Below are 25,240 nucleotides of genomic sequence, written 5' to 3'. Positions count from 1 at the left end.
GGAAATCATAAAAACTAAAAATACCGTAATTAAAAGAAGCTTCATGTGGAACGTGCTCGTGATAAAAGCAACACTTTTTGTGATTTTATGATGAAATTATGCATCTACAGTGTTTTGAGAAGTAAAAAAAAATTTCATCTATAACTTATTTTAACTTAAATTTAACATAATGTATTCCAAGTTATATGTTACAGTTTATCGTGTAAGTTATACATGCATACCATGCCCAATTATGTCTGATCTCAGAAGATAAGCAGGGTTTTCTACCAATTGGAATGTCAGTGGTTTGATCCCTGCTTATCACATTTGCATGTTAACGATTCCTTGGGCTGAACCCGTAGTGCTAAATAAGTACCAGTTTGGTTGGTTGGTTGGTTGGTTGGCTGGGAGTCCAGTGCTAAAGTTGTCTGAGCAATGGCAGTGTTATTACTTTTGTAGGTTTTTGGTCATAAACTAAAGAATATGACAAATGAAGACTTGATGAAGTTAATGCATTATCTAAGCTCGAATGAAATTCATCTGATTCATCTGTTTGCGAATCACATCAGATCCCAAACATGACATGGATGTGTCACTTCCTGGATTCCTGGGCCATATATAAAATACAACTTTTGTAAAACTGCTTTTTCCTGCTTAAAATATGTGTGGCTCTGAGAACCACAGGCAGAAAGTGTCCCAGTTTTCAAATCCAAGTCAGAAGAGACAAGTTGATTGTAAAGTATTTATTCGTACAAAAACAAACCAAAAAAAAGTCTTAAGAAAATTGCATGATTAATATTTTGAATAGTTTGAAGCATTTTCTAACTGAAACAGTGCCGTTAGTCATGGGTGAATGGAAGCACTCACATGGAGCACAATGGGCCCAACAAAAGCTCTAAATTCCTAAACAACATCCGCCCAAGGAGACACAAGCAAACATTCAATGGCATGTCTGTCTGCCCCTGGACACACACTCGATCCACGATGGCAGCAGCGTGATGTTTACCACAGAGACACAGCACACAGAGTTTTAAAAATGCTTTCAGTCAGAAAATGAAGGAGAGGATACAGTCGACCGAGGAAAAGAACACGATGCTGACAGAACTGAATATGGTACACAGTATGATTTCTCTACATGAAAAAACAAACAAACTGAAGTCTGGTGATGGGCAGGAGCCACTAGTGTTGAGTCACAGCTTTCTCACACCGGTCATCCAGTCAAAAATCTGAAGGTCCAGTTTTTAAATCCATATGCCATCACTCTTCCTGCTTATTTCTGCCAGAAGGGGGAACACGTTTCTGATCACAACACATCAAACAAAGCAGGAAAGAACTTTGTGATAAGACACCCCTAAATGGAGGAATTTTTCAAAGGCTGCATTAAAGGTCAAAAAACTATCACTGATATTATGCAGACTCTTATTGGGATCTTTAAAATAAGTCACCTATTTCTGTGTTATGAGCAAGTGGCCTGTTGATTCATTTACACAGGACTTCTAAAGGAATATGTCATAAATGTCATATTTGCACTCAGACACATAGTCACATCTAAACAAAGAGCTACCAACAGGAAGTTGGTATTAGCCGTTTAATATTTCTCAATCAAACTTAAAATCTCAACCAATGCTCATAACTAATCCCTAAAGCATTAGTAAGCAATTTAGTGGTAGTTAAACTACTCCTGATATTTTATGGACTATTTATATGGGATGCCTTGTCAAAAAGTTGTATGAGAACGTGTCAGATAAACTGAAGTGAGGTGATGTTTTTAAGGGTTTACTGTAGATATGATGCAAAGTTTAGGTTGTTTGATCTCCTGGGATTGACTTGACTGGGACTATAATCTTAACTGCATGCCACACCAGAACAACAAAAACAGAAGAAAAGAACATACAGTCTACAAACAACATTATACAGGTGTTCTTCTGTCTACAAAAAGACTTTCATTCAAAAGGTACACATTTTTTGTCATATAAATATATCAATTTCATCCAAACCTATTCCTTTTTTTTATATATATAAAAATCACTCTTTGGGTTGATCCTCCCCCTACAACCAGCTGAGACAACACAAAGACATCTGCATAGGTTTGCGCAGCTGCGTTAGACGTGAGTTCAAACACAGACATACATGAGAGACATCGCTGCACCACACTGGGAGTCGTCCATGCATTTTCAGGTCAACGCCTGCTTTTCGACGAAAGACGTCACCTACGGAAAGAACGGAAGCCCGCGGCCGAGAAATCAAAGTGCCCGTGAAGTACTGAAGCAATGAGAATGGAGGTAGAATTTCTCTGATAGTGGTAAACGCAAAGCATAGCAGCAAATGCTGACCACTGTGGAGGACGTTTTGTGGAGTTACTGTACACTGACATGCCTTTTAACAATGCGAAATTCAACACGTTGACACGGAGAGCTGATGAGCACTCTACATACAGCAGTTCTGCCTTCTTCTCAAGCTGATGTAAACATATTGGAAATTTTGGTCAACTAGGAAGATGATTGACATCATGGGGACAACATTCAACAGTAGATTATCATTTAAAAAAAATTATACATTTTTAAATCTTAAATATAACATTAAATGTAGAAAAATAACAGCTGGACAGACTTTGTAAATTACTTGAGCTACCCAAAGGTTTATTCAGGTGTCAGAGGTGAACATGGAGGCCTGACTGTGTTCATAACACAGATCATTACACATTCACGCAATTCAGATATTCTCTTAATATAATACAAATATTATGATCTTTTTCTTTTTGGGTTAGGAAGCTAGAAAATTACACTAACCCGAAAAAAGTGTTGTAAAGTACAACAGGTAAAAGGTAGGCTGGAGAGGTGTCGGAGAGTGTTGGTTGCATTATACAAAAAAAAAAACTTGAGTTTCTTCTCCTGCTTTCAATGGAAAAATAATTTCTTTAAAACTAAACCAACTGTTGCAAATGGAACTATCTGCAAATACTTCAAAAACACATAATGTCACATTTTATTAAAATTGTTTGGCAACATGACCACATCCCCAGAGCTGAAAAAGCAGTTCCAATAACTACCTGCAGCAGTCACTTAACGATGGCTCCAAAAGTGAGTGATTCCCCTAAAGTCTCATGTTAACATGGATGCTAAAATCCATGTTTACAGCCTTATAATTAACTCTTCCATTAGGGTATAAACCCAAGGCTAAAAACTTGGGTGTAGACTTTTTGACCATCAGGTGTGCTAACAGCTAGCTAGAAGCTATATAGCTACTAGGCTTCACCTCTGCTAAATTGAGCAAAACACCATATATGTGGTTTCTTTTCTTTTTGAACTTTTTTAAGTAGAATCTTCTGAAAATATATATATATGGCAGCTGTGCCATACAGAACATCTGCTGGAGTTTTGGTTAATGAATTTCTGGTATGTTCTTAATGCTCCTTAGCACTAATTAGCTTATCGATGCAGTTTGCTAATTAGTGCTAGCATGACTTAGCACTCCAGCCTCTGATCCAAGCTCTGGCTCCAAAAACACAACATGCAGTGGCCAAAATGCTTAAATTGAAGTTTCAAAACTATAGAGTCCAGAATTTTCTATAAAGTCTATGGTTCACTGATCCATTGGGCAAAAATACGTTTCTTTGTGCCAAATAAATTTCAGGGCCAAAAAAGTTGGAATCAAAATAATGGAACAAAGATAGTGATGTCTTGGTGGATTTAATGAGAAAAAGCAAACAAACGTTAAGCTATTTGTTTCTATAAAAATATTGCTTAGTGCAGCTTTAATAGTGTATGTATATATTTGTGATACCCCTGTAGAGATATCTTTTCTTACTCTGAGTGTTTGGATGTGGGGCTATAAATGATGGGGCTCCCCCCCACTCACTTAAGCCAAGTAAACAACACTCTATATTCCTGATACATCAAGCCTCATGTTCCCCTGAACAAATGAATAAACCTGAGAGATCACATGGGCTGACTGGAGCATTGTTGCTCTGTACCTAGAGGATAGCAATCATATTCTGTCATGTCTTATAGTATTATAGACTTATAGCTTTCTCCAACTATCCTCATCTTTTCTTCGTGATCCTGCTTGGTCCCACGTATCTGCCCGTCTTTCCCCAGACTCCTTGGCCTGCTAACTGGGATGCATACAGTAAGAGTTAATAAATAGTCTTCTTTCTCTACAGAGTTGGCAGTGGGGTAGTAGAGATAGTTTTAGGCACTACAAGGAAACCTCCCCTTCTGGAGGTACATTTCATGACCCTGTTCATGCTCTGTAAGATCAATAGCTTTCTATTTGAGGGGCCTTAAGCCAAAGCCTCTGGGGAAGTTCTCAACATTTCACTCACTGTCAGCAGTCACCAATTAATCACTAGGGGAATAATAATGGGACAGATAAAGTGCAAAATGACACCCCCCACCCCCATCCCCCAAATAAAAAAAATAAAACCTCAGTGTGCATGTGCCACTGCCTGTCTTTGGCTGTGTTTTTACCCCCTGTATTGTGATGTCACTACCCTCCTTGTCCTGCACCTCGTCCGTCTGCGTCTGTCGGCTGTGCTCAGGGCCAGCATGATAGGGTTCAGTTCTTTTTGAAAAAAGAGAAAAGTCTCTTGTCCCGGTCGGAGATACGCTGAGCTCTTCTTGAGGACTGACCCCTGTGGGTTACGGACGACCCCGCCAGAGATGTAGGGGCTGCGCGCCACTCGTCCTGGTGCTTGTCCATCAGCTGCTGGTCAATCACTCTGTGCATATCATCCTAAAAGCAGAAAGGTAAATGAGTGAATGACAAGAAGGAAAGGTCATGTGGAGAGGGCGTGCGGTGAGATGTTACAAGCACTTCTGGAAACATTGGACCCACTGAACAAGTTACCTGTTGGATAGTAATTATAGAAACACCACCATTACCTTTCACCTGTGGTAGATTTTTCTGTTCTGTGTCCTGTTCTTTTTTGTATATGTGTGTTTTTTGTTTTGCTGCTGATACAACCAAAGTTCCCCTTGTGGGACAATTGAAGGATTATTCTATTGTATTATTATAGTTTCCCCTCAGAATACATTATTTAAATCATTTTTCAGAGGCATGGGAATTTAAAATTATTCAGTAATTCACTAAACAAAGTAAAGGATTGAAAAAAAAAAAGAATAAAACAAGCATAATTTTGGCACATTGTGTAAGAGTCCACTGTTCTGAACTGCACCAAACACTTTGAATCTGATGCCAGATTCATTCTTGGTTGTTGTTGTTGAGGTATAAAGCCACCAGAGGGCAGTAACAAGCTGTTTAATAAAGTGGGAACCAATTGTGATGTCAGACTGAGACTTACACTCGGTACCTGGAAAAAAAAACAACCATAATTTAATTTATCCGCTAATGTCACCGACATACAGTAGCATAAATATAACCATACACAATTCAAATATGTGAATTGATGAAGTGATCTGCACTTCTGAAAGGGGTGTTCTCTCGACAGGTAAGCTGACCAGTGGACCGGCATATGCAAGTGAAAGCAGAGAGGACACAAACAGGTGGTAAGAGAGGAGGTGGTGGGTTTAGATGGTTCTCTGTGCTGGCTAATGGTTTCAGATGGGGAGGGAAAAAAGAGCTGAAATGGGCATTTCTCTTGGCATGGAATGGCTCAGCGGTGGCTGGTTTAGTTGGTGCGAGGTAAAACGGCGAGATGGCACTGCCCGGGCTCACCTCTAAGGCAGGAGGGGGGGTGGGTACCACAGGGGAGAAGGGGTGGTACAGAAGCTGAGAAAGGCCACTAGATCAGAAACCACAAGAGCCAAACAGTAAAGAGCCCTGAGGAGGCAAACTGTGGGTAGGGAGGAAAGAGAGGAAAGAGCAGCTTGTTACAGATAAAGGGGATGGGGAGGGAACACACACACACACACACACACACACACACACACACACACACACACACACACACACACACACACACACACACACACAAATATGTACAAGCAAAAAGTCTAATACAGTACTGTGTAAAAGTGTTGAGTCACCCCTTGTGGGTGGGGGTAGAAATTTATTGAAACACAATCTTGAAAGTCAATATTTGTTATCACTGACTTTATTCTTCAACACAGCTTGAACTGTTCAAAATGTCACACAAAATCTAAATCTTCCAATTTCTTTAAGTTGTCTATTGATAATGAATTGGACCAAAAATTTCAAATTTGGATTCATCACTCAATAAGACCTGTTGCCACTTATTTTCAGTCCAGTTCTTGTGTAATTTACTAGTCTTTTCTCCCTGTTTCCCTTCTGTAAGAATGGCTTCTTGACAGCCACCCTCCACCCGTACAACACTTCATCGAACAGTAGATGAATCAACTGAAGGGCCAGATGCCGGATCCCTCAGGTCCTGTGTCAGGTCTTTGCTGGATGTTTTTCTGATATCTTAAGGACATGACTTTCTGATAGCCTGAAGTTTAAAGGAGTGTTGCAACAGACTGCAAGTTGCAAAGTTCCTAAAGATAACATTTAAAATTCAGTCTTCACCAGGTTGTCTGTTATTTGAAGATATCACTGGTTCCTCCCTTGAGTTAGGTGCTTTTTTTAATGCTTGACTGTTTCATGGCTCAGTGTTAAAACCTTTAAAAGACTCAAAAATCCTGGAGAACTTTTCCTTGAGACCACTTTAAAAAATTACCAGAAATTCTGGCTCCTTAGAAGCAAAAAATAAGTAAATATTGGCTCAAGACTTTTACACAGCACTGTAATGTTCCTTTACTTTTGTCCATCACAGACGAGAAACTGACACTCTCCCTCCACAGTAAAGTGAGTAGCTCAGTTTGAATACACAGATGCTGTGAGTGGCTTTAAGGTAACAGACTGACACAAGCTACAGCGAAAACAGGGGGGATGGACAAACTGTTCTAGCAGCTAGATGCATTTTATTCATGTATAAGTGTATTTAAAGTTGTCCAAACCTAATTTAGTCGCACTTCATCTTTTATTGCGTTGGCATTTACGTAACTTATGTTTTTAAAATGAGCTGTTCCAAAAATAAAAAAAAATGCTGAATATAGCCTTTGACCCACCTGCCAAGCCTCCAGCTGCTGCGACAAATTGAGCTTCTGCTGGATGGCGTCCAACAGCTGGCTGTTCAGAGACATGATGTCTATTTTACATTTGGCCAGCTCCATTTCTACCGCTTTCTTCCTGCAAGACACACACACAGACACACAACAATATGAATGAAGGCCACGCACAAAGTCAGCTCTGGCACTTTGCCACACAAATCAGTCATTACTCAGTGACAGAATAAGTTGACTTCTTGCAGCAAACCTCACAGTTATGTTGAATATATGCTGTATCAATTTGTACTTGCACAAGCAGCAGATTTTAGATGGATAAGAGCACTTTGTCAGCATGTATGTCACAGTTCTAGATCATGACATTATGGTCTAGAACAGCGGTCCCCAACGTTTTTAGCGCCCGGGCCGGTTTATGTCCAACAATATTTTCACAGACCTGCCTTTAAGGTGTCGTGGAAAAACAAAACAAAACACGGCACCGGTAGGTATAAAAAAAAAAAGAAGATTTATTTATAATACATGGAAAAGACCCAGGAAAACTGAGTTAACGATTAAAAAAAAAAGATTAAAAACCCTGAAAACCATAAATTTCACACCTGAGCCTCAACTCTCGCGGCCCGGTACCAAACGACTCACGGATCGCTACCGATCCGTGGCCCGGGGGTTGGGGACAGCTGCTCTAGAACTGTTTTTTCCATCTATCTAGACTCTAGAATAATAAGGTTTAGGGTTAGGGATTAACAGACTTGATAATTCAGTTATCAAACATATGATTAAGATCTGAAATGATGGCTAAAAATATTTCATTATATTATAACTTGAAAAAAATTCAAGCGCTGTCGCACTGTTTGATGAACTGAGGCATAAATTTAATGTAAATACAGTAAAAAGATAAAACTTGTAATCTTTTCAACAGCAAAATGAACTTACTAAACCCGTGCAAACACCTGTTGAAGTAGTGATAAAGGACTAAGCTAGTTGTGAAATCGCACAGTCTTACTTAGCTATGGCATCGTCTCGGTCTCTGATCGCACTCTGGAGCTGCTCGCTGGGTTCTCGAACATCAGCCATTGTCCTCATTCGCTCGTTCTCTTCTCGGAGAGAGCGCATCTCTACAGAGAGCAGCGCCACCTGTGGATCATGCAGAGTGAATGCGAATGAAACATCCCTGTGAGACTGAGGCCATGTATTCAGGGTGCACGGTTTAATGGCAAAGTTAGACAACATGGTGCTCATGGGCAAGATATTTGTTTGACCTAGTTCGGCAGAGGATGGAGTGCGTGAGCAGCTTGTGTCATTTAAATCATGCAAGACGGCATTTTAAACCCACAGGAGAGCGTGAGCTGTCCTGGCAGAGAGAAGGTTGAACAAGGTTGAAGCAATGTCCCACATTAGAAAAAGCATGCATCAAATTCAAACTGATGCGCGACAGGGTGAGGACTACATCTGCTGCACTACGTCATCACAGTGTTCTTGTTAGACATGAGAAACTCCTTAATGCAGCGTTATTACCCCAGAAAGACAGGAAAGGATCTTGACTTCAGCTACATTTATTATCTAAATCTCTGACTGACATGCACATACATGATGCACACACATGGTTGTTTTACCTGGTTGTGCAGCTGCAGCAGCTCCTCTTCATTGCCGCGTGTTTTGTCCTGCTCCGTCTCATACAGCTCTCTGACTTCCCGTAACTCTTCTCCCAGTTTCCTCACCTGCTCCTCCAGAGCCTCCTCATCACTACGCCGTGAGCCCTTTGCACACAAAGCACACACGTTACAACAAAGACTTACCGTGGACAGTATCGGCTTTATGAGAAAGGAACTCATGTGTAAAGTGACAATGATTTCTTTAATGCTAAAATGCATTACATATTGTAAAGGCAAAGTGAGGTGAGCATTGCCTGTTTAACATAAAAACAGAGTAGTGGGAAAGTCTGTAGACATTCAGTGTACCTGTCTCCTGGCCTCCTCCATACATACTGATGATAATTTGAACCAAATACTTCAAATTTAGATTCATGACTCCATAAGACTGTTTCCCGTCCCTAAGTATGGCTTCCTGACAGCTACCCTTCAACTGAGACCATTTCTGATGGGGCTTCTCAGGTCCTGTGTCAGGTCTTTCCTGTTTCTGAAGGATGTGACTCTGGGATACTGCCCAACTTCTGCAGATAGCTTAGGCCAGGGGTGTCCAACTCCAGGCCTCAAGGGCCGGTGTCCTGCAGGTTTTAGATGTGTCCTTGATCCAACACAGCTGATTTAAATGGCTAATCCTGGCAATGAACTAATCATTTGATTCAGGTGTGTTGACCCAGGGTGCTATCTAAAACCTGCAGGGCCCTTGAGGCCTGGAGTTGGACACAGCTAGCTTAGGCCCACCACTTCCACTTATCCAGTTTCCTCAGATTTTTTTAGGACACACTGCACACCAAGTGCCAAGTTTCATCTAATAGTTATATCAAATGTTTCTGTGACAGACTGCTAGCACCAAAGGGCCTAAAGATAAAATTTAAAATGGATTTCTTTGTCTGTTGTTCCTTCCTTGTGTACCTTTCTTATGCTTGAATGATTCACAGGTCAGTGTTAGGTGGCTTAGCAAACAAAAGAAGTATTCCTCTGAAAAGCCTGGAGAACTATTGATGAGAACAAGCAGTGGCTCAAGACTTTTGTCACACAGAAAATAAGATGCTGTATTGCTGTGTACAGTACTACATATATAGTTCTTCTTTTGAAATAATTCAATCGCCAAAAATTACTAGTAGTCCAAAATTAGTCATTATCTCACTTTTTCAGGTAACACCTCATATTAGTCTAACAGCAACAATGCTGACTGCCAGCGTGTTGCTCATTACCGTAGACTCATTGCCATCCAGCAGATTCTGAGTGAGCCTCCGTAGCTCTAGCAAGCTGGTGTGGAGGCTCCCAGTAGGCACATCCTTGGCTGAGGAAGTCTCAGAGGACTCGTCCATGGAGGAGTCAGTGGACAGCGCTGAATCCGTGACATCGTTTCCCCGCAGATGAGAGCAAAGTGAGCGAACTTCACAGTAGGCCTCCCATAGCTGAAGACGTAGCTGATTGATCAACAAGACAAGATAGTTTAGATTATTAGTCACCAACACTCCTGATGCTCACAGCGAGTTTAAACAAACTGACTGTGGATACGATCAGGCAGTCATAAACATCGCTACCTGCTCCCTCTCCTGCTCCTGCTCCTCCTGCTCCATACTTTGCTCTATCTCACACAGCAGGCTGGAAGGATGGGGGGTCAGAGTTTGGAGGCTGTGCTCCTCCGTCAGCTCCTCCAACCTAGCGGCCAGCTGCCTGTGGGACACCTGAACCTCCAGCAGCTCCAGCTGGCTCTGCCGCAACTGGACACGAGAAAGGAGTTAACTAAGACTTAACAGTGGCATTCATCTCATTTCCAACTCTATATGTTTATACTTGGGCTATATTAGAGTAGCTCTGGATGATAGATAGTTCAAAATCATTGTTATTTATGCAATACTGAACCTTAGTGGAGTTCATCAGCTTCTCCACTGTCTGAAACAAGTTTTACCTCCCTTTCTCCTTCTTTTAAGTAACTTTTTTCGGGTTGGCTATGTACATAAAAACTCACAGGGATTACTTGTTTATACACTGATGTAATAGTGTATATACAATACCACTACTGTAATAGCTAGATATGAAATAAAATAAGGGAAAGCAAAATATTCTAAAACCACTCTAATCATTTGTAATAATGATAATAGGAATAATGTACACTATCTACTAAGGTAGCAATTATTCCCCGAAGCTTCATTTATGTGTCCGTACCTGGAGGTCCTTCTCGTGACACTGCTTCTCCAGCACCAGCGTCCTCTCCCGGAGCTCATCCACAGTATTCTGCAGCAACTCGTTCTCCTCGAGCATGGCATGCACTCGGTGCTCCGACTCCGTCTTCCGTTCTGACAGCATCTTAATCTAGCATTTCAAACAGTGACAGTTAGACCCTGCGCTGTGGGAAGCAGGCGTTACATTTAGAATCCAAGGATTGCTCAGATTTCCTGGTCGATCGCAAACAAATGGGCAGCTATGGACCTGATTAAAGGCTGCATATTGTTTTTTCCCTGCCTGTGAGGGAAGCTGGGCTCTTGCACAAGATTAAAAGCACTCCCACTGGCCTAAAGAATGTTCGTTGCCTAGCACGGGTGTCTGCATTGGTCGCCACCCTCGTCTTCAGGAATGTTTTGGTGATGCTTTAGCATCTACACAAAGTTTCATAGCAGTGTACTGCTTACCGTGCCTGTGTAATGGCCTTATATTGAAGACACAAGATAGACTTCATGAATTGTCTTCCCTTGCAGCTGCCTGAGCAGCTTTGCCCATTAAACAAACATCAGCTCTGCTCATTTTTTATCCCTCCTGCTTCTGACCTACATCTGATAACCTACTTCGCAGCACAGGGAGCTTTCATGCAGAACAGTTGTTTTTACTGGCACATGTGCATCTACGTGATCAGGTTCTGGATATTTTGGGTTCTGCGATAGTCTCTGCTTTCACCCTAACAGGCCAAAAAGCCATTAGTCATCAAGAACATGTCATATAAAGGCAAAGCATTGGAATAGGGGGAGCACCCAGACATTGCAGTATCTCTAAATATAGAGCAGGAGCCTTTTCTCCCAATTATAGCACAAGCTCTGCAGTCTGGGTGTTTTCTCCCTGGCTTTGAAGAGAAGCTGCGGAACAACCTGAACTCTTACAGCACTGACGTAGAGGACATATCCATTCACATATGGCACAACTGACATCACGACACAGCTCATGCTCTGATAAAAACAAAAACAAAAAGTATCCAAGCTTGGCCTCGGAAACAGGGATCGGCACAAATGCTGCGCACATAACATATTACATACTATAAAGGTGAAAAGAGTCAGCACTTTGCCCCATCATCAAGACACATGACAGGCAATTGCAAAAATCAAAACAAATATCAGCGCCTTCGCGGTTCCTGCTGTTTTACAGTGTGTCACATGCAGCATGCAGTCAGGCTGAGAGACGGTGCAGGGGAACCACTCACTTCTAGCCCTTGCTGCTCCAACCAAGAAGGAAGGAGGGTGAGGGGAATGGGAAATGGTGAGAAAGGCGAAAAAGATAAAGAAGAAAGGAAAGAAATCACACAAGTGCCTCGAGTTCAAAGTGATGATCATCCCCTGAGAAAAAAATAATTTATTAAGGGAAGAAAGACTTTTCTTTTTCTTTTTATCATTAGTGGAGACTTTAAAGCATGACTGTGACTTTTATTGAACAAGTGGACACTGTGGCTACAGGTGGTAATTGCAAGATAATGGCATACTGACTCTTTAAAGTCATCATCATTAGGCAAGCAAAGTGAGGGGACCGGATGTCAGATAAACAGCAACATTTATACTTACCTACCTCGCGATCGATTACAATTAAAACTAATGATGCATCTCGAGTCTCCCACTTAAATGTTTGAACTCGCTATACTAACTAAATAAAAGATGGACCATAGACTGTGCTGTAACTCATAACAAAGCCCTAGGTAAAGCCTCAGGTGAGACACGCAGTGGTTTCACTTTAGAGGCTGTTTTCTTATATACACTCCCTGGTCTACATGGTCTAAATATTTCAAAAACCCTACTGGGAAAATCCCAATAAATGAGCAATTTCTTGCTGATATCCCATGTCAGTGGAAAGCTGCTTTAGGCTGAGGCTAAGGGAAGGATGAGGGCATCGCTGACTTACAGCTTGTCAAACCTTGAAGCAGATGAGTTACAGCAACAGAAGACCACACCAGGTATCTCTTTTGTTAACTAAAAATAGGAAAGTGAGGCTACAATTCACACTGGCTCACCAAAATTGGACAAGACTGGAAAAGTGTTGTCTGATGAGTCCTGATTTCTGCTGCAACGTTCAGATGGTAGGGTTGGAATTTAGAGTAAATAACATGAAGGTATGGATCCATCCTGTCATGAATCAGCAGGTCAAGCTGGTATTGGTGGTTTAATGGTGTGGGGATATTTTCTTGGCACATTTTAGCCCCTTTTATGAATTACTCCTATTACACATGGAGTATTAATTATATGCCAAAGCCTACTTGAGCATTGTTCCTGACCACATCCATCCATTAAAGGTCAGAGTATGTCACAAAACTCAAATGATCTCAAACTGGTTGGCTGTACTTAAATGACCTTTGCTGTCACCAAATCACAATCCAATAGAGTAAATTGGGATTGCAGTGGAACAGGATTTTCATTATGAACGTGCAGTTGAGAAACCTGCTGCAACTGCGTGACGCTATGATGTCAATATGGACCAAATTCTCTGAGGAATGGTCCCAGCATCATTTTGAATCTGTGCCCCAAAGAATTGAAGCAGCTCTGAATCAAAAGGGAACTAGCAAGTTGTACCTAATGAAGTGCCCTGTGAGTGTATCTTTGACAAGAATGACTTCATGCAGTGCACTGTAAGTAAAGAAATGGTGAAAATATGAAATATTTAAATAGCTGCGTGTATGTTTGCGATAGTTTCCAGCCAGCAGAATATCGTCAGCATCCAAGGGCAATGTCCACACTAGCTATTTAGCTATTTTAGCTAGATTAGCTATTTTAGTTTAGCTGTCTAGATTAGCAATCTTAGCCTAGCCATGCAGATTTTCTTTCCTTTTTAAATCAACCACTGATGTTAATGTGACATGCATGTGGCATAGTTTGGTGCTGGTGCGTATTAAAGCGCCATCTTCAGTATAAATTTTTTTTTAGATAAGTGGTGACTGGCATAACGTGTTTTAAATGTAAATGCAAAATCCAACATTTCTGGTAAGTGTATAACTTGCCTTACTTGACTTGGGCCTGTCAAAAACAGTGTACTACATGGTTGTGGACAAAATGAAGTATCTGAACAGACCAGCTTATTCAAAAAATTGTACAGTCTTGCTTTAACTTCCCTTGAGTTCTGACGCCACCCTACAGTTCTTAGAAATGACTTAAATTGCTTCTACTATAGGCACCATGATTTTTTAACTCTTAAGTACCTAAGATAAATGTTCCTGTTAGAAGTTCTAGTCAGCTTTAGGGGGAGTTTTCTCACTTTGTGCATGTTCAATCAACTGTACTTGTTATGAAGTTATGTATACAGTAGACGGGATGCACACAAGGCTGACCTCAGCCTGTAGAGTCTCTAGTCGTGTCATGTGCTGGCGTGTGGACACACTCTTCTCCCTGAAGTCATCCCGTAATGAATGGACCTGAGTGGACAGCTGCCTCTCCACCTCTGCAGCCTGGACAAAGACAGAAAGGGAAGGACAGAAACTGAGCTTAAAAGAGGCCTGCTTTTAGTTTGAAAGAATACAATTTAGCACTGTAAAATGTTGCTCATGTAAGCGTTGTTCGTGATAATACTGGCATTAAAAATCAATGTTAACGTGTTGCAGAACTTGATAACTTAAATTAGAATACTGGCACTGTAACTCTTTTGTCTTTTCTCCCCCATGGTGACTCATTGGAGGCTAACACATGCAGACACTCAAACACATTGCTGTTCAGATTGCACTCACACTGTGTTAGTGACACTGACGTGCTGTAAATCAGCCCTCCCCAGTCTGTTTTGGTAAATGGTGCATTTAATAGCTGGTTCTCTAAAAGCACAAATTCACCCACAAGTCATGGCCCTTGCTAAAAGCCTCAAACAACAGAAATGATCTGCTCGCTATTTGTGCAATCCAGTGAAGCAGCAGCAGCAGCCTTAGTGCATCACTAGAGCTTATTGGACAGGTGGGATCAGACCACACAGAGCCAGGCTGTGCATCATTAGCATAAAGCTGCACTCGGGAAGCTACATTTTGCATTATCATCACTGCCATGGCAACAGCAAAATCCTAAAAAGCATACTTTATCTCTCTCAGGAGATACTGAAAATTGAGTAAATGGACTAACAAAAAAAAAACTAGAAGCAGGAAGTCAGTTTATATTTCCTTATTTTTGTTGTCTTTTAATCACCGAGTGTTGAATGAAAGTGAGGATGACTTATTGCATCGATATCAATAAAAGCCTCTAGATGGCACTACACGCTGCTGCAGCTTTTTGAGGTGCTCACAGAGAGATGAAAGGGCTCAACAGCTGGGCTGTACATGCATCAGGCCATTTTAGTTCACTTCTGTTTGTAAAGCAGCACTGTTTGTGGTGTCAGTGTTCTTTGGGAAGTCTCTAAGGACAGGCTGCCATTATGACTATTTCTGGGGCTCCACTCTGAACAACACCTAACAACACAGTGTAAGCACCATGACTACTCATGTTTCTACTGCTTACTTGCAAAGGCCTATTTACCTTTAAATAAATCAGTTTATCATCCACTTCAATCCATCATGAATTCCAAAAGCACACAGCGCTAAAAAAAAATCCTGATTTACAGAACTTAGCGCCTCATGGACAATCAAATCCTGCCCTGCATGCATATGACCTGGATTAAATAATGAAAACGGGGGTTGCTATATGTTATTCTTTTAGAACAAGTCAATAATGTTTACTTCAGAATGGCAAAAAGTAAAAATAAGTTGAAAAGTGAAAGTTAAGCTTTCCTTCAGAAAACATTGCGGTATTGATGGTCTAGAATAATCTCTGGATCCAGATAAGTTTGTGATATATTTGCAAACATGATTCAGGTCCCAACTAACTCTAAAAGTTTAATCACTTCTAAGCTGAACAAGCACAATCTCTTAACTTTTTGAGTAATCCTACCAACAAGTAGATAAACTGAACTACTTGGCAGAGCAGTGATGACTAAGTGATGGCTAAGCAATAACTTTAGTTTTTATAGGTCTAATTATTCATGTGTCAGCTTTGCACCTGGTACTTAAACACAGAATTGAAAACAAGCATGCTTTGTGTGCCATGCTGTAATAAAGGAGCCGAATGAGCTTTTATGAATCGAAAAAATATGGTGTGGAAAACCTTCTTTTTACTTTTTACAAGAACCAACGGTGGATGTATATAACTTGGGAAAGCAGAGGGATAAAAAACTCCAAGTTATATCCCAAACACCAAAGATTCATGGATGTTTTGTCGACTAAATGTGATTTCCATGGAGTTTTTCACCCTCGTAACACTTGTTTCTCTTTCCTGAACTGAGTGGTTTCATTCATATTTCAGGGCTGCTCAGGTGTGTGTGTGTTTCCTTATGTGTGATACCTCAAATCTACACGTTCTTTCAACTAGAGAATTTTTTGTCATAGTTTGTCATTAATTAGACTGTAATAATTGTCCTTTTAACATTTTGTTCAACAAGTGTTTGTTGGTTGGGTAGTCAATGTAGTTGACTCTTTGTAAACCTGTTGACAAACTACAGTCATGTTTTCTGAAATAACACAAAAGGACACCTTTTTCAAACAATGTAAATGCAGGTATGGGATATGTCATTCCAAAAAACTTGCTGGGAAAAAGCAAAACATACAAATACTTGACAGTCTGATCTGATTAGTTCAGTCAAAAAGCCCAGATGTACTTATCTGGATGAACACTACATAGTGCCGTTGCCTTTGAGTGGAAAACAGGGGCAGGTAGCAGGAGCCAGTGTGACAAGCAGGCCAATGTGACATCTGACCCACTGGCCCAACAAGCTGACAGATTGAAATCGTTTTGGGCAAACCGCAGAATCGACCGTGAAGTTCCAAACAGTCACTTAATCTGTGCATAAACTCCTCAGATTCCAGATCAAGTATTATCAACATGACAGGACAAACTGGGGGGAAAAGAAATCAGACTGCTGCGACTGAATCCAGGGCACCAAAGTAGGGCTGAACAGAGAGACGTGTTACTGTAAAGCCTCTTTACTCTGGACATCACTTCCGGTAAATACGTGACATTCGCTTTTCCAAAGGTGGCAGGAGGAAGAGGAGGAGAGTCACTGCTGCTGATTCTGTTTGGGGCTTTCTGTGCGGGACCCGATTCAGGTGCATCAAGGGTCTTGGGTGACATAAGCTGGCATCAAACTATCTGTATCCTTGTACCATTCTGTAGAGCACATTCCCATGGTAACAACACAGAGGGTTTCAATTTGCATGTCACTCTGGTTGTCATAGCAACCGCAGAGAAGTGGGATTGGCGGAGCTGCGACTTGGGGTCTCGGTACTTGTGGTATTTTCCGCATTCTCTTTCTCAGAGCGCCGTTCCTTGCATGGAAGGAGGAACCCTCCGTCTTAAACAGTTGCATAACAAATCCCACGTGACAATACGTGAGTGCGACAGCAGATCTTATAGGTGCTCCAGCAACTGCTCCATATGGTGTCAGCAAACGGATGGACAGATGAGCAGCACTGGCTGGAGTTTATAAATGTAAGGTTTGAACTAACCTGACAGGTAAATTTAAGCAAGTGATGAGGAAAAAAATTGCACTGACTCCTCCTGTACAGCCTCAAATGAATCAAACACAACATTCATGGGTGAGTCCATGTTTCATAAGTAAACTCTGAACGTTGAGGGAAGTAGAAGTGACCCCAAACATAAAGCGTGACACTTTTTTTTGGCAGAGTCAGGGCACCCTCTGCTTTCTCCCAGCCTGTGTGGTAATGTAATTACAGAAAGGTCCCTTTTCCTGCTTGTTCGCTCTGATCAGATTAAGCTCGATGAGATTGGCTGCCCTGACACTCCAGACCCACGGAAACAAGCACACACCTCCTGAATCAATGACAGCCTATTTTCTCTGAGTGCACTGAAATAACATATAGCATTAATAGTCAGATCTGGACTCATTCAAAACACATACACACAAATATAGTGCCCAGACAGAAGAAAACCATGAAGGAGGGGACTATTTTTATGATCTTCTTTGCTCAAATACCAGCGTTACCTGCTGCTGTTATTAATTAAGTAGAGTATGGATTGAAGTTGTTTTGGTTCCTGACTTAATGCATATAGCAAGGCTATTAGCTTGGATTATAGCTAATCCCTTCAGGACCGTATCTTACCCCATGACTTACATCACTTCCTATGAAGTGCCCTGGCTTGTCAAGGTCATCTCACTGGAGCCAAATGAAAAGAGCCTGTTAAGAGCTGATCCCTGTGTTGTTAAAAGAGCATAACACTGTTTTCTTGTATTTGCCTGTAGGTTTTACTTCCTCTGAAAAGCTGGCCATTTTACATAAACAGACTTTTTAATGGGCAAATGTATAAATAAAAGCATAAATCATGAAATATTTAGCATTTAAAAAAAAATAACTCTAAAAAAGCTGAGATCAATTCACAAATTGACCTTAATGTGATTCACCAGAGAAATAAAAGCTAAAATAAACCTGCAAATATAATTAATGCTAATGATTTCTCTATTACTTTTTTTGTTGCTTCTACATTTTGTAAATCCATATATTTATGCTTTATTGGCAAACAGGTCTGATTTTGATCTCTGTGATTAAATTAGAGACAAGGCTGGATTTTCCGTGGCGTTGTGTCTGGTCCACTTGTTTGTGCAGTGATGTATAACACTTTTGCAAGAAAAGGTGCAAGGCTATGTAAAATGTAAACAAGAATGGCCAGTTCAAATATAGCTTATCAAATATAGAAACTCAGACATTTTGATAACACAACGCATTTAGTGCATTGACGACTAGGAAAATATTATATCTTGGATTTTTATTTGTTTGTTTTTTGTTTGTTTGTTTGTTTGTTTGTTTGTTTGTTTGTTTGTTCGGGAGGGGGGGGTATTTGGTGAGATCTCACTGTTTTGGGTGGAGGCTTTGGGAATACTATGACCTGACTATCTACTGATGGTACTGGAAATTTCAGCTCTATGATAAGTCACAAGGACAGTTTGCAGCTTACTGATAGTCAAGAGACATACTGTGCTTCCTTATAAGAAGTATGTACTGAACCTGTGTGTGTTATTAGACCTTTAGAACTGGATGACCAGCCCTGCTGTAACATGTAACTTTCTCTTTGACATTAAGTGACCACAATACTGCACAGTATATTTCTGAGGAAAAACTCTGTCTCATCATAACAAATAGTGCAATAAGTAAAGTAACAGCTCACAAATGCAATTTAAAGCACTACAAAAAACCAAAAACACGCAGGCCCATTTAGGCCTATTAAGGAACTGTCTTGCTTGTCACCAGCACAGTGATCAAATCCCACCATCAATTCCAGTAGAAGAGTCCATTAGTTACTGTGATCGATGTCACGGGTGGCTTGCATGTTTGCAAAGACACCATAAGTGCTGTTTATTATACACAGGGTTTAGAGAGACATCTGCCATCCACACATTAACCATTGTGCACATCATCCAATCACATGGCTCCACAATGAAAACTAAACAAAAATAATAGTTTGTGAGCTGTGCCCGCCCACCTGCACGCTAGACTTTTGCATTTGTTTCCAAAATCCAACTTTTCAGTTTTCCAACTGTACCTTAGTAAAACAAGTGATGCAACACAGTGAAATGTGTCACTGTCCCAACTATTTTCAACGTTATGTCAGAATGAAGTGAAAAATTTTGAAATATAATCTAACTTCTCAGTTGCAACATCTGGCATGTCTTCAATTAAAAATGAATGATGATTGCACAGCATCCCAACTTTTTTTTTTTTTTTTTAGAAATCAGCAACGTGATTGAAAACAATTAGGAGACGTGCTTCATTGTGATTTTTAGGAGGCATGGCTTACGCAACAGTGACAAGCTAGTTATCACTTAGCCAACTTATTTAACAGGGTTAATAGGACAACATATAGATCTACTTTTATTATGAATCTGTTTCACTAGAAAATTTAACCATTACAAGAAACAGGTCAGATGAAAATGAAAGGCCTTCTGTGGCTTTACTACTGCACAGTTTCCTCAGGGTAGCCTTACATTCCCTCCATTCATCCAGACATGTAAACAGCTAATATTACTTAGTCACAGGCCATTGCTTAGTAATGAGCCCAGACAGAAAGAGAAAGAAAAAGAAGAAAGACGCAAAGAAGAAAGAATAAAGTGAGATGGTGGGAGCACTGTGGCTGACCTCATTATTTTTACTAACCAGTAGGTCTTCCTCTGTCTGCCCAGCACCCTGAATCATGAGATCTGGATCGATGCAGTCAATTTGTTCTCGTGAATTTCCCTGAGACCACAAGATCTGCTGTCCTCCTCAAAACATAACACAGACCACTTCTGGGAATATCTTCAAAGTTTCCCATGCCAGGATTTCAGTGAAATTAAATCCAGTTTAATTATTCTAAGTGCCTACTTTTGCTGCAATCCACAGTAACTGACTTGTCCAGCACCGCCCTTTGATTGCAATGCGATCGTGGTGTTGGAGCAAAACAGCTCAGGAAGCCGATTTAACCTGATGAAGATGAGGGGGAAAACTGTGGGTTAAAAATCAACTGCACTGGGCCTTTCCCATGTGCCTGGGAGCAGATCATATCTTCTCCCAGGAGGGGAAACAAGCACAATCCTGAGCGTCATCAAAGGCAGTAGTGAAGGCATTATCGAAGCACCTGTACAGGCCTGTCAGTTGTTCTGTACAGGGGCCTTGGGGCACCTTTAATTGTAGCTTCAGCACCCACTGTAAATCTACATGACACCAGTCAGTACAATGATGCCTCTGTTTACAGCCTTCATTTTGTAACACTAGCCTGACAGGTGCTGTATGTTTCTCTCACGTGCGAGACGAGCAGGATCAGGGGCGTCAGAGTAAAAAAAAAAAATCATAAAATTCTGTCTGAAATAAATATAAAACCATACCACTTGACAGATTTCCAGCCTCCACAAACATGAACTCTAACACATAGCTGGCCTGTAAGAAGTGATGGCAGCGACACTGATTCAACAGCGAGGTACTGGATCTTAGGAAATGCAGCGTATGAAACGAATGATGCTTCACAGGTCCTTTGTTTAAAGGTCACTTTTAAAAAGCAAAGAAGTTATAAAGGAGACAGAAAGTGGACCAAACCACTGTTAGGCATATGAGGGGGAGTCGATTTTTTCAACATGTAGAATATATAGTTGTTCATCGGCTATAATTAGCACAAAAGGACTTCAGGGCATATTGTTACATTGCTAAATATCATACTTAAGATAATGCATTAAGGTAGACGACACAAAGAAAGGGGGATCTGGCCTCCACCGTCCCCCCATGATCTCCACCAACGGTTACACTGATATGACAATTCAATTCTGGGAGGGGGCAATCAAATTTCATGTGCAAAGGAACAGGGCACACCACAAGCCACCAAATCTAGCCACAAACACAAGCAGCATTCTGGTCTGTGAAAGCACAGCATTCCTATGACATCAGTTATTAAATACGATGACCTTTAACCACCAAGCAGAACATAAATAATATTAAACCGTTGTTTATTAAGTGGCGGTGCAATTATCACAGAGGTGAACAGTGTGAATAAAAGGACACTCTAATAGAGCAATTAAGTGTGCACTCGGTCTGAATAGAGGCTGCTTGTTTTGATGTTGATTGAACAGATTGAGGTGTTGTACTGAGCTCTTTAGGAAGGCTTAATCAGCTCTGGCTACAAACATTAGCATTCTCACTTCTGTCAGTCTCCACCTGCTGTCAGACTCAGTTTACCCTAATGTGTTTCCAGTATATCCAACAAGGATAGAGCCTGAAGCTTTCATGGTGACCCCGATCGCTGCTATATTATACATCTGCGTGCTCATCTACTGTAATGTGTCTGTCAGGAGATCTGCTATGAGACCTTTTCTACTGTGCCAGTCATAATAACTGCACTCAAATTACCTGTCAATATGCAGAGTGCTATTGCATAAGTGTGCAGTCCAATCGTTCTAAATTATTCCGCTTAAGACCTGGAAGCTACACTTTTATATTGATGAGTTAGCATAATTCAGGTGAAGTCAGAGAGAGATGGGCTGAATAAAGATAGATCCACCCTGAGGGGTGATGAATCCTCACTTGGCTGAGCACCTTATGTCATACCAGCCAGGCAAACTGAGTTGTGGCCTCACTGGCCCTGAAGCCAGGCCAGAGAGAAACACTTATTCAGATACACAGATGCACATACTGGTATTTCTGTGAGTCGTGTTTCTAGGTGGGGTGGAAGGGCATTTACAGCGGCTTTAAGACCATGTGATTTGATGAGTCAAAGCCCAGACTAAATCTTCCTTGAGGGTGGCCCAGGGAGCCTGAAGCAACACATTTGAAGCACAAACATGCACACAAGCACACAGGCTGAAGCATTCCTCACCCTACTGAGTTGCTCCAGCAGTCTGTGGTTCTGTTCTGAGAGCTCGCTGATGGCCTTGGTCTTGTCCCTGTCAGCTTCTTTCAGCTGGACTTGCTGTCGCTCCAGCTCGCCCTGCAGCTGCTGGACATCCGTCTCCAGCTCGGCCACCCGGCCTTCCCATTCCCCCTCCCGGCTTTCCAGACGCCGTCGCAGCTCATGCTTCTCTTGCTCCAGGTGCTGCATTATGTTGACAAGAAGAAGAGGTCATCATGTTTAAAACCCTTAACTTTAAACACAAGTACCAAAAAAGACTATTGGGGGTTTGACAATGACAAATACTGGTGGTTCTATGGACTGAGAAAGTAAATCTGTCTTGGGCAAACACATTAGAGTATTGGTGGTTAAAAAGCAAACAAAAAAAAGTTGAGACTGGAAACACCAGTTGAATCCACTGAACAGATATGACCCTAGCTATTGGAGTGACAGTTCAGATAATAAGATGCTTCTTTTTTCTGGACAGATGTGCATTGCACCACCAGCAGCTGCCAGCTGTTATGGTCCTAGGATCAAGCAATCACAAAAAAGAGGTATCACATAGACTCAAAACAAAACAACATCAAGCACTGCCAAAAAAAATGAAACAACATCAATAATAAGGAGATGTTAGGGCTCAGCTTCTCTGAGGATAAATATGGATCAAAGGGATGAACAGATGTACAGCAGATACACTAGGCCAGGATTAGTCCCTGTGTTTTTTCATGTGATTTGTTTTTTCTCGGCCCATGTGCCTGGTTGTTCGAAACATTTGGAAAACAACAAGAACAAAAGATCAGCTGTGAAGCCTTCGTTGTAAACATGATGAGTTTATAGTGAATGCTGTGCTGGTCACTCTAGCCATAGACTGGACTGAGCAGCATGCCTATCTACACTGTATACTATAACTAGGCTTGGAGCACATAACTTGCAAGTCTTCAGGCAGCATTTGTTGCTGAGTTTGTTTCCAAACAAGGCCTAAACTTGACACAAACCAAAACGATACTTGAATTAAAACTTGTCAGGCGTACTTTCTTTAGATTACCTCCAATTTCTCGTTGAGATCTTTGTGCATTTTCTCATATTGCTTGGTCAAGTCTTGGTTTCTCTCCAGCAACGCTTTGCCGAGTTTAGCAGCTAAAACCAAGTCTTTTTCCTTTTGGCGAAAGAGCGACAGCAAGTCTGCGTTATGCCCCACCGCAGGCGTGTCTGGGTCTGACAGCTGCTCCTCACCTCCCCGCTCCCCGGTAAGCATGGCCAGTTCCTCCTCCAAGGCCATCCCGAGGCCTCCGGAACCGGCGTGCCGCAGCGGATGACCCTGAAAGCCGCCGGGCTCCTGAGCGGTGGGGCTACCCCGGGACTCCATGCAGTCGCTGTCCAGCTCCAGTGGTGCTGAAACCACGGCAGACGTCTGCAGGTCTAGGCAGAACGCGGACATCGCCGCCCGGCGGAGGAGAGGCCAACAGATTACAGCCGACTGATCTCACACCGGATAAACCCACCCTGCTCCGACTGTATTGGGCTGACCGGGCCGGCTTCTAATCAACAATTCATCCATTATCGTCGCTCTTCGGATCCCGTGGTGTTTAAAAAGTGCTGCCTTCCCAATTTCCTCACGTCCCCCTCTCCTCGTTAACCTACCAGCCGCAACGGTGGCTCTGATTGAATCCCAGCAAACACCGCCTCCTCTGCAGCTCACTGACTGCTTGTTTATGATTGCTCACAACAAAATATTTTTATCCCGGTATGAACCGCCTCAGTGAATTCTTCGCAGCCGTCGGTCGGTCAGGGTCCATCCCGTCTCGGGGTCCTGGATCCCCCATAATGATCGGCCTCCACACCGGAGGAACTTAGCAGCCAAACATGATAAGCGCGATCACGATGCCTCTCAACCTCCTTCCTTTCCTAATGCGCGTTCCCGCCACGGCCGTGACGCCAGCTGAAACCTGTTACAAACGAGCAGCCGATTGGGTGAAAATGATAGCGCCATATTTTGGTGCTTCACACACACATCTGTGACATCCAGTAAATGAACACGTGAAGGGATAAAATGAAAACACTGTGCTGCCTTCAGTAGTGCAGGAGCCTAAAACCTACACACATAAGCGGGCACTTAAAAAAAAAAAAAAAAATACAACTTTTTTTTTTGCATTGATTAATTTAAACTTAAGCTTTAACTATTTTTAGAAAAAGAATCTTTCAACTTGAGCGCTTGGTCCAAATAAATAGGCTGGTAAACATGGATTTATGTAAATGAACAAAAGGTAAATAAAAACAAAGAAAAGGTTAAAAAAAACTACAACCACGACAGGGCCTAAAAAACCTAGAGTTTAAATAAACATCAGTTATTTATTATAGGCCCTAGTGTTAATATATAGCTCTTTTTCCTGATAACATAAAAGTAAGGTTTTACATTTATGTGTATTACGTGTGATTACCTTTTGTATAATAACTTATACGTTACCGTTTGTACTACTCTGGTCAGTCTGTTGTATTACTCTGTTTATATCACTGTGGGCACTTGTTTACCCTACCTGCACAGCTCTGTCAGTACATTGCGGTGCTAATATGGCACAAGGCACTTTAACTTTCCACTCGCACAATGTACATTTTCAGACTTTTAATTTTAGAAATCCAGATTTTTTATTTAATTTACTTAAAGTATATAATTCACTACTTACTATATATAATATCCCCTTTATGCACAGTCGAGGAGCGTTTCAGGACACATTTAATTTCACTGCGCGTTGTACTCGTATAACTATGCATGTGACAAAGAATTTTGACTATTACCTACATAAACCGATCTTGCTACAGTTTGTGGGTATGTTTGACTACAGGTGTAGCTGGATTACAGTGTCAGAGGATATTCAGGGGTATTTCTGGCAAAACTAGTCTGCAATACGACGTTATCACGATATTTAATGACGCGCACATTTACAGTCTAGGTTCAAAATGTAATACCAAAGCAAAGTGACCAGTAAGGTTATCATATTACGTTTCGTTTATTTGAAAAAATTTAATTATTTAC

At 41.4% G+C, this 25,240-nt stretch overlaps 1 protein-coding gene across 3 annotated transcripts; it reads right to left on the bottom strand.

Moving 5' to 3' along the window:
- Positions 1-175: 175 nt before the first annotated feature.
- On the bottom strand, positions 176-24,101 carry bicdl1 (BICD family like cargo adaptor 1). Of its 3 annotated transcripts, XR_316941.2 has the most exons (12): positions 23,255-24,101; positions 22,198-22,413; positions 14,169-14,285; positions 12,063-12,074; positions 10,820-10,966; positions 10,195-10,374; positions 9,859-10,077; positions 8,615-8,758; positions 8,005-8,135; positions 7,008-7,128; positions 5,656-5,773; positions 4,601-4,713 (listed from the first exon to the last, which is right to left on the bottom strand). XR_316941.2 is itself a non-coding variant. In XM_005940567.2 (11 exons), the coding sequence occupies exons 1-11, from the start codon at positions 23,645-23,647 to the stop codon at positions 4,537-4,539; spliced, it is 1,857 nt and encodes a 618-aa protein (XP_005940629.1). In that variant the 5' UTR covers positions 23,648-24,101; the 3' UTR covers positions 176-4,536. The 3 variants fall into 3 exon arrangements, 2 of the variants coding, with proteins under 2 accessions (XP_005940629.1, XP_005940630.1); XM_005940567.2 differs by lacking the exon at positions 5,656-5,773 and having other exon boundaries at positions 176-4,713; XM_005940568.2 differs by lacking the exons at positions 5,656-5,773; positions 12,063-12,074 and having other exon boundaries at positions 176-4,713.
- Between the last annotated feature and the right edge of the window lie 1,139 nt (positions 24,102-25,240).

The sequence above is a fragment of the Haplochromis burtoni genome, unplaced genomic scaffold (assembly GCF_018398535.1).
Source record: "Haplochromis burtoni strain Fernald_Lab_line unplaced genomic scaffold, NCSU_Asbu1 Contig_293, whole genome shotgun sequence".
NCBI lineage: Eukaryota > Metazoa > Chordata > Actinopteri > Cichliformes > Cichlidae > Haplochromis > Haplochromis burtoni.
The sequence above is the reverse complement of the archived record's forward strand: the minus strand, read 5'-3'. Positions and strand labels throughout refer to the sequence as shown.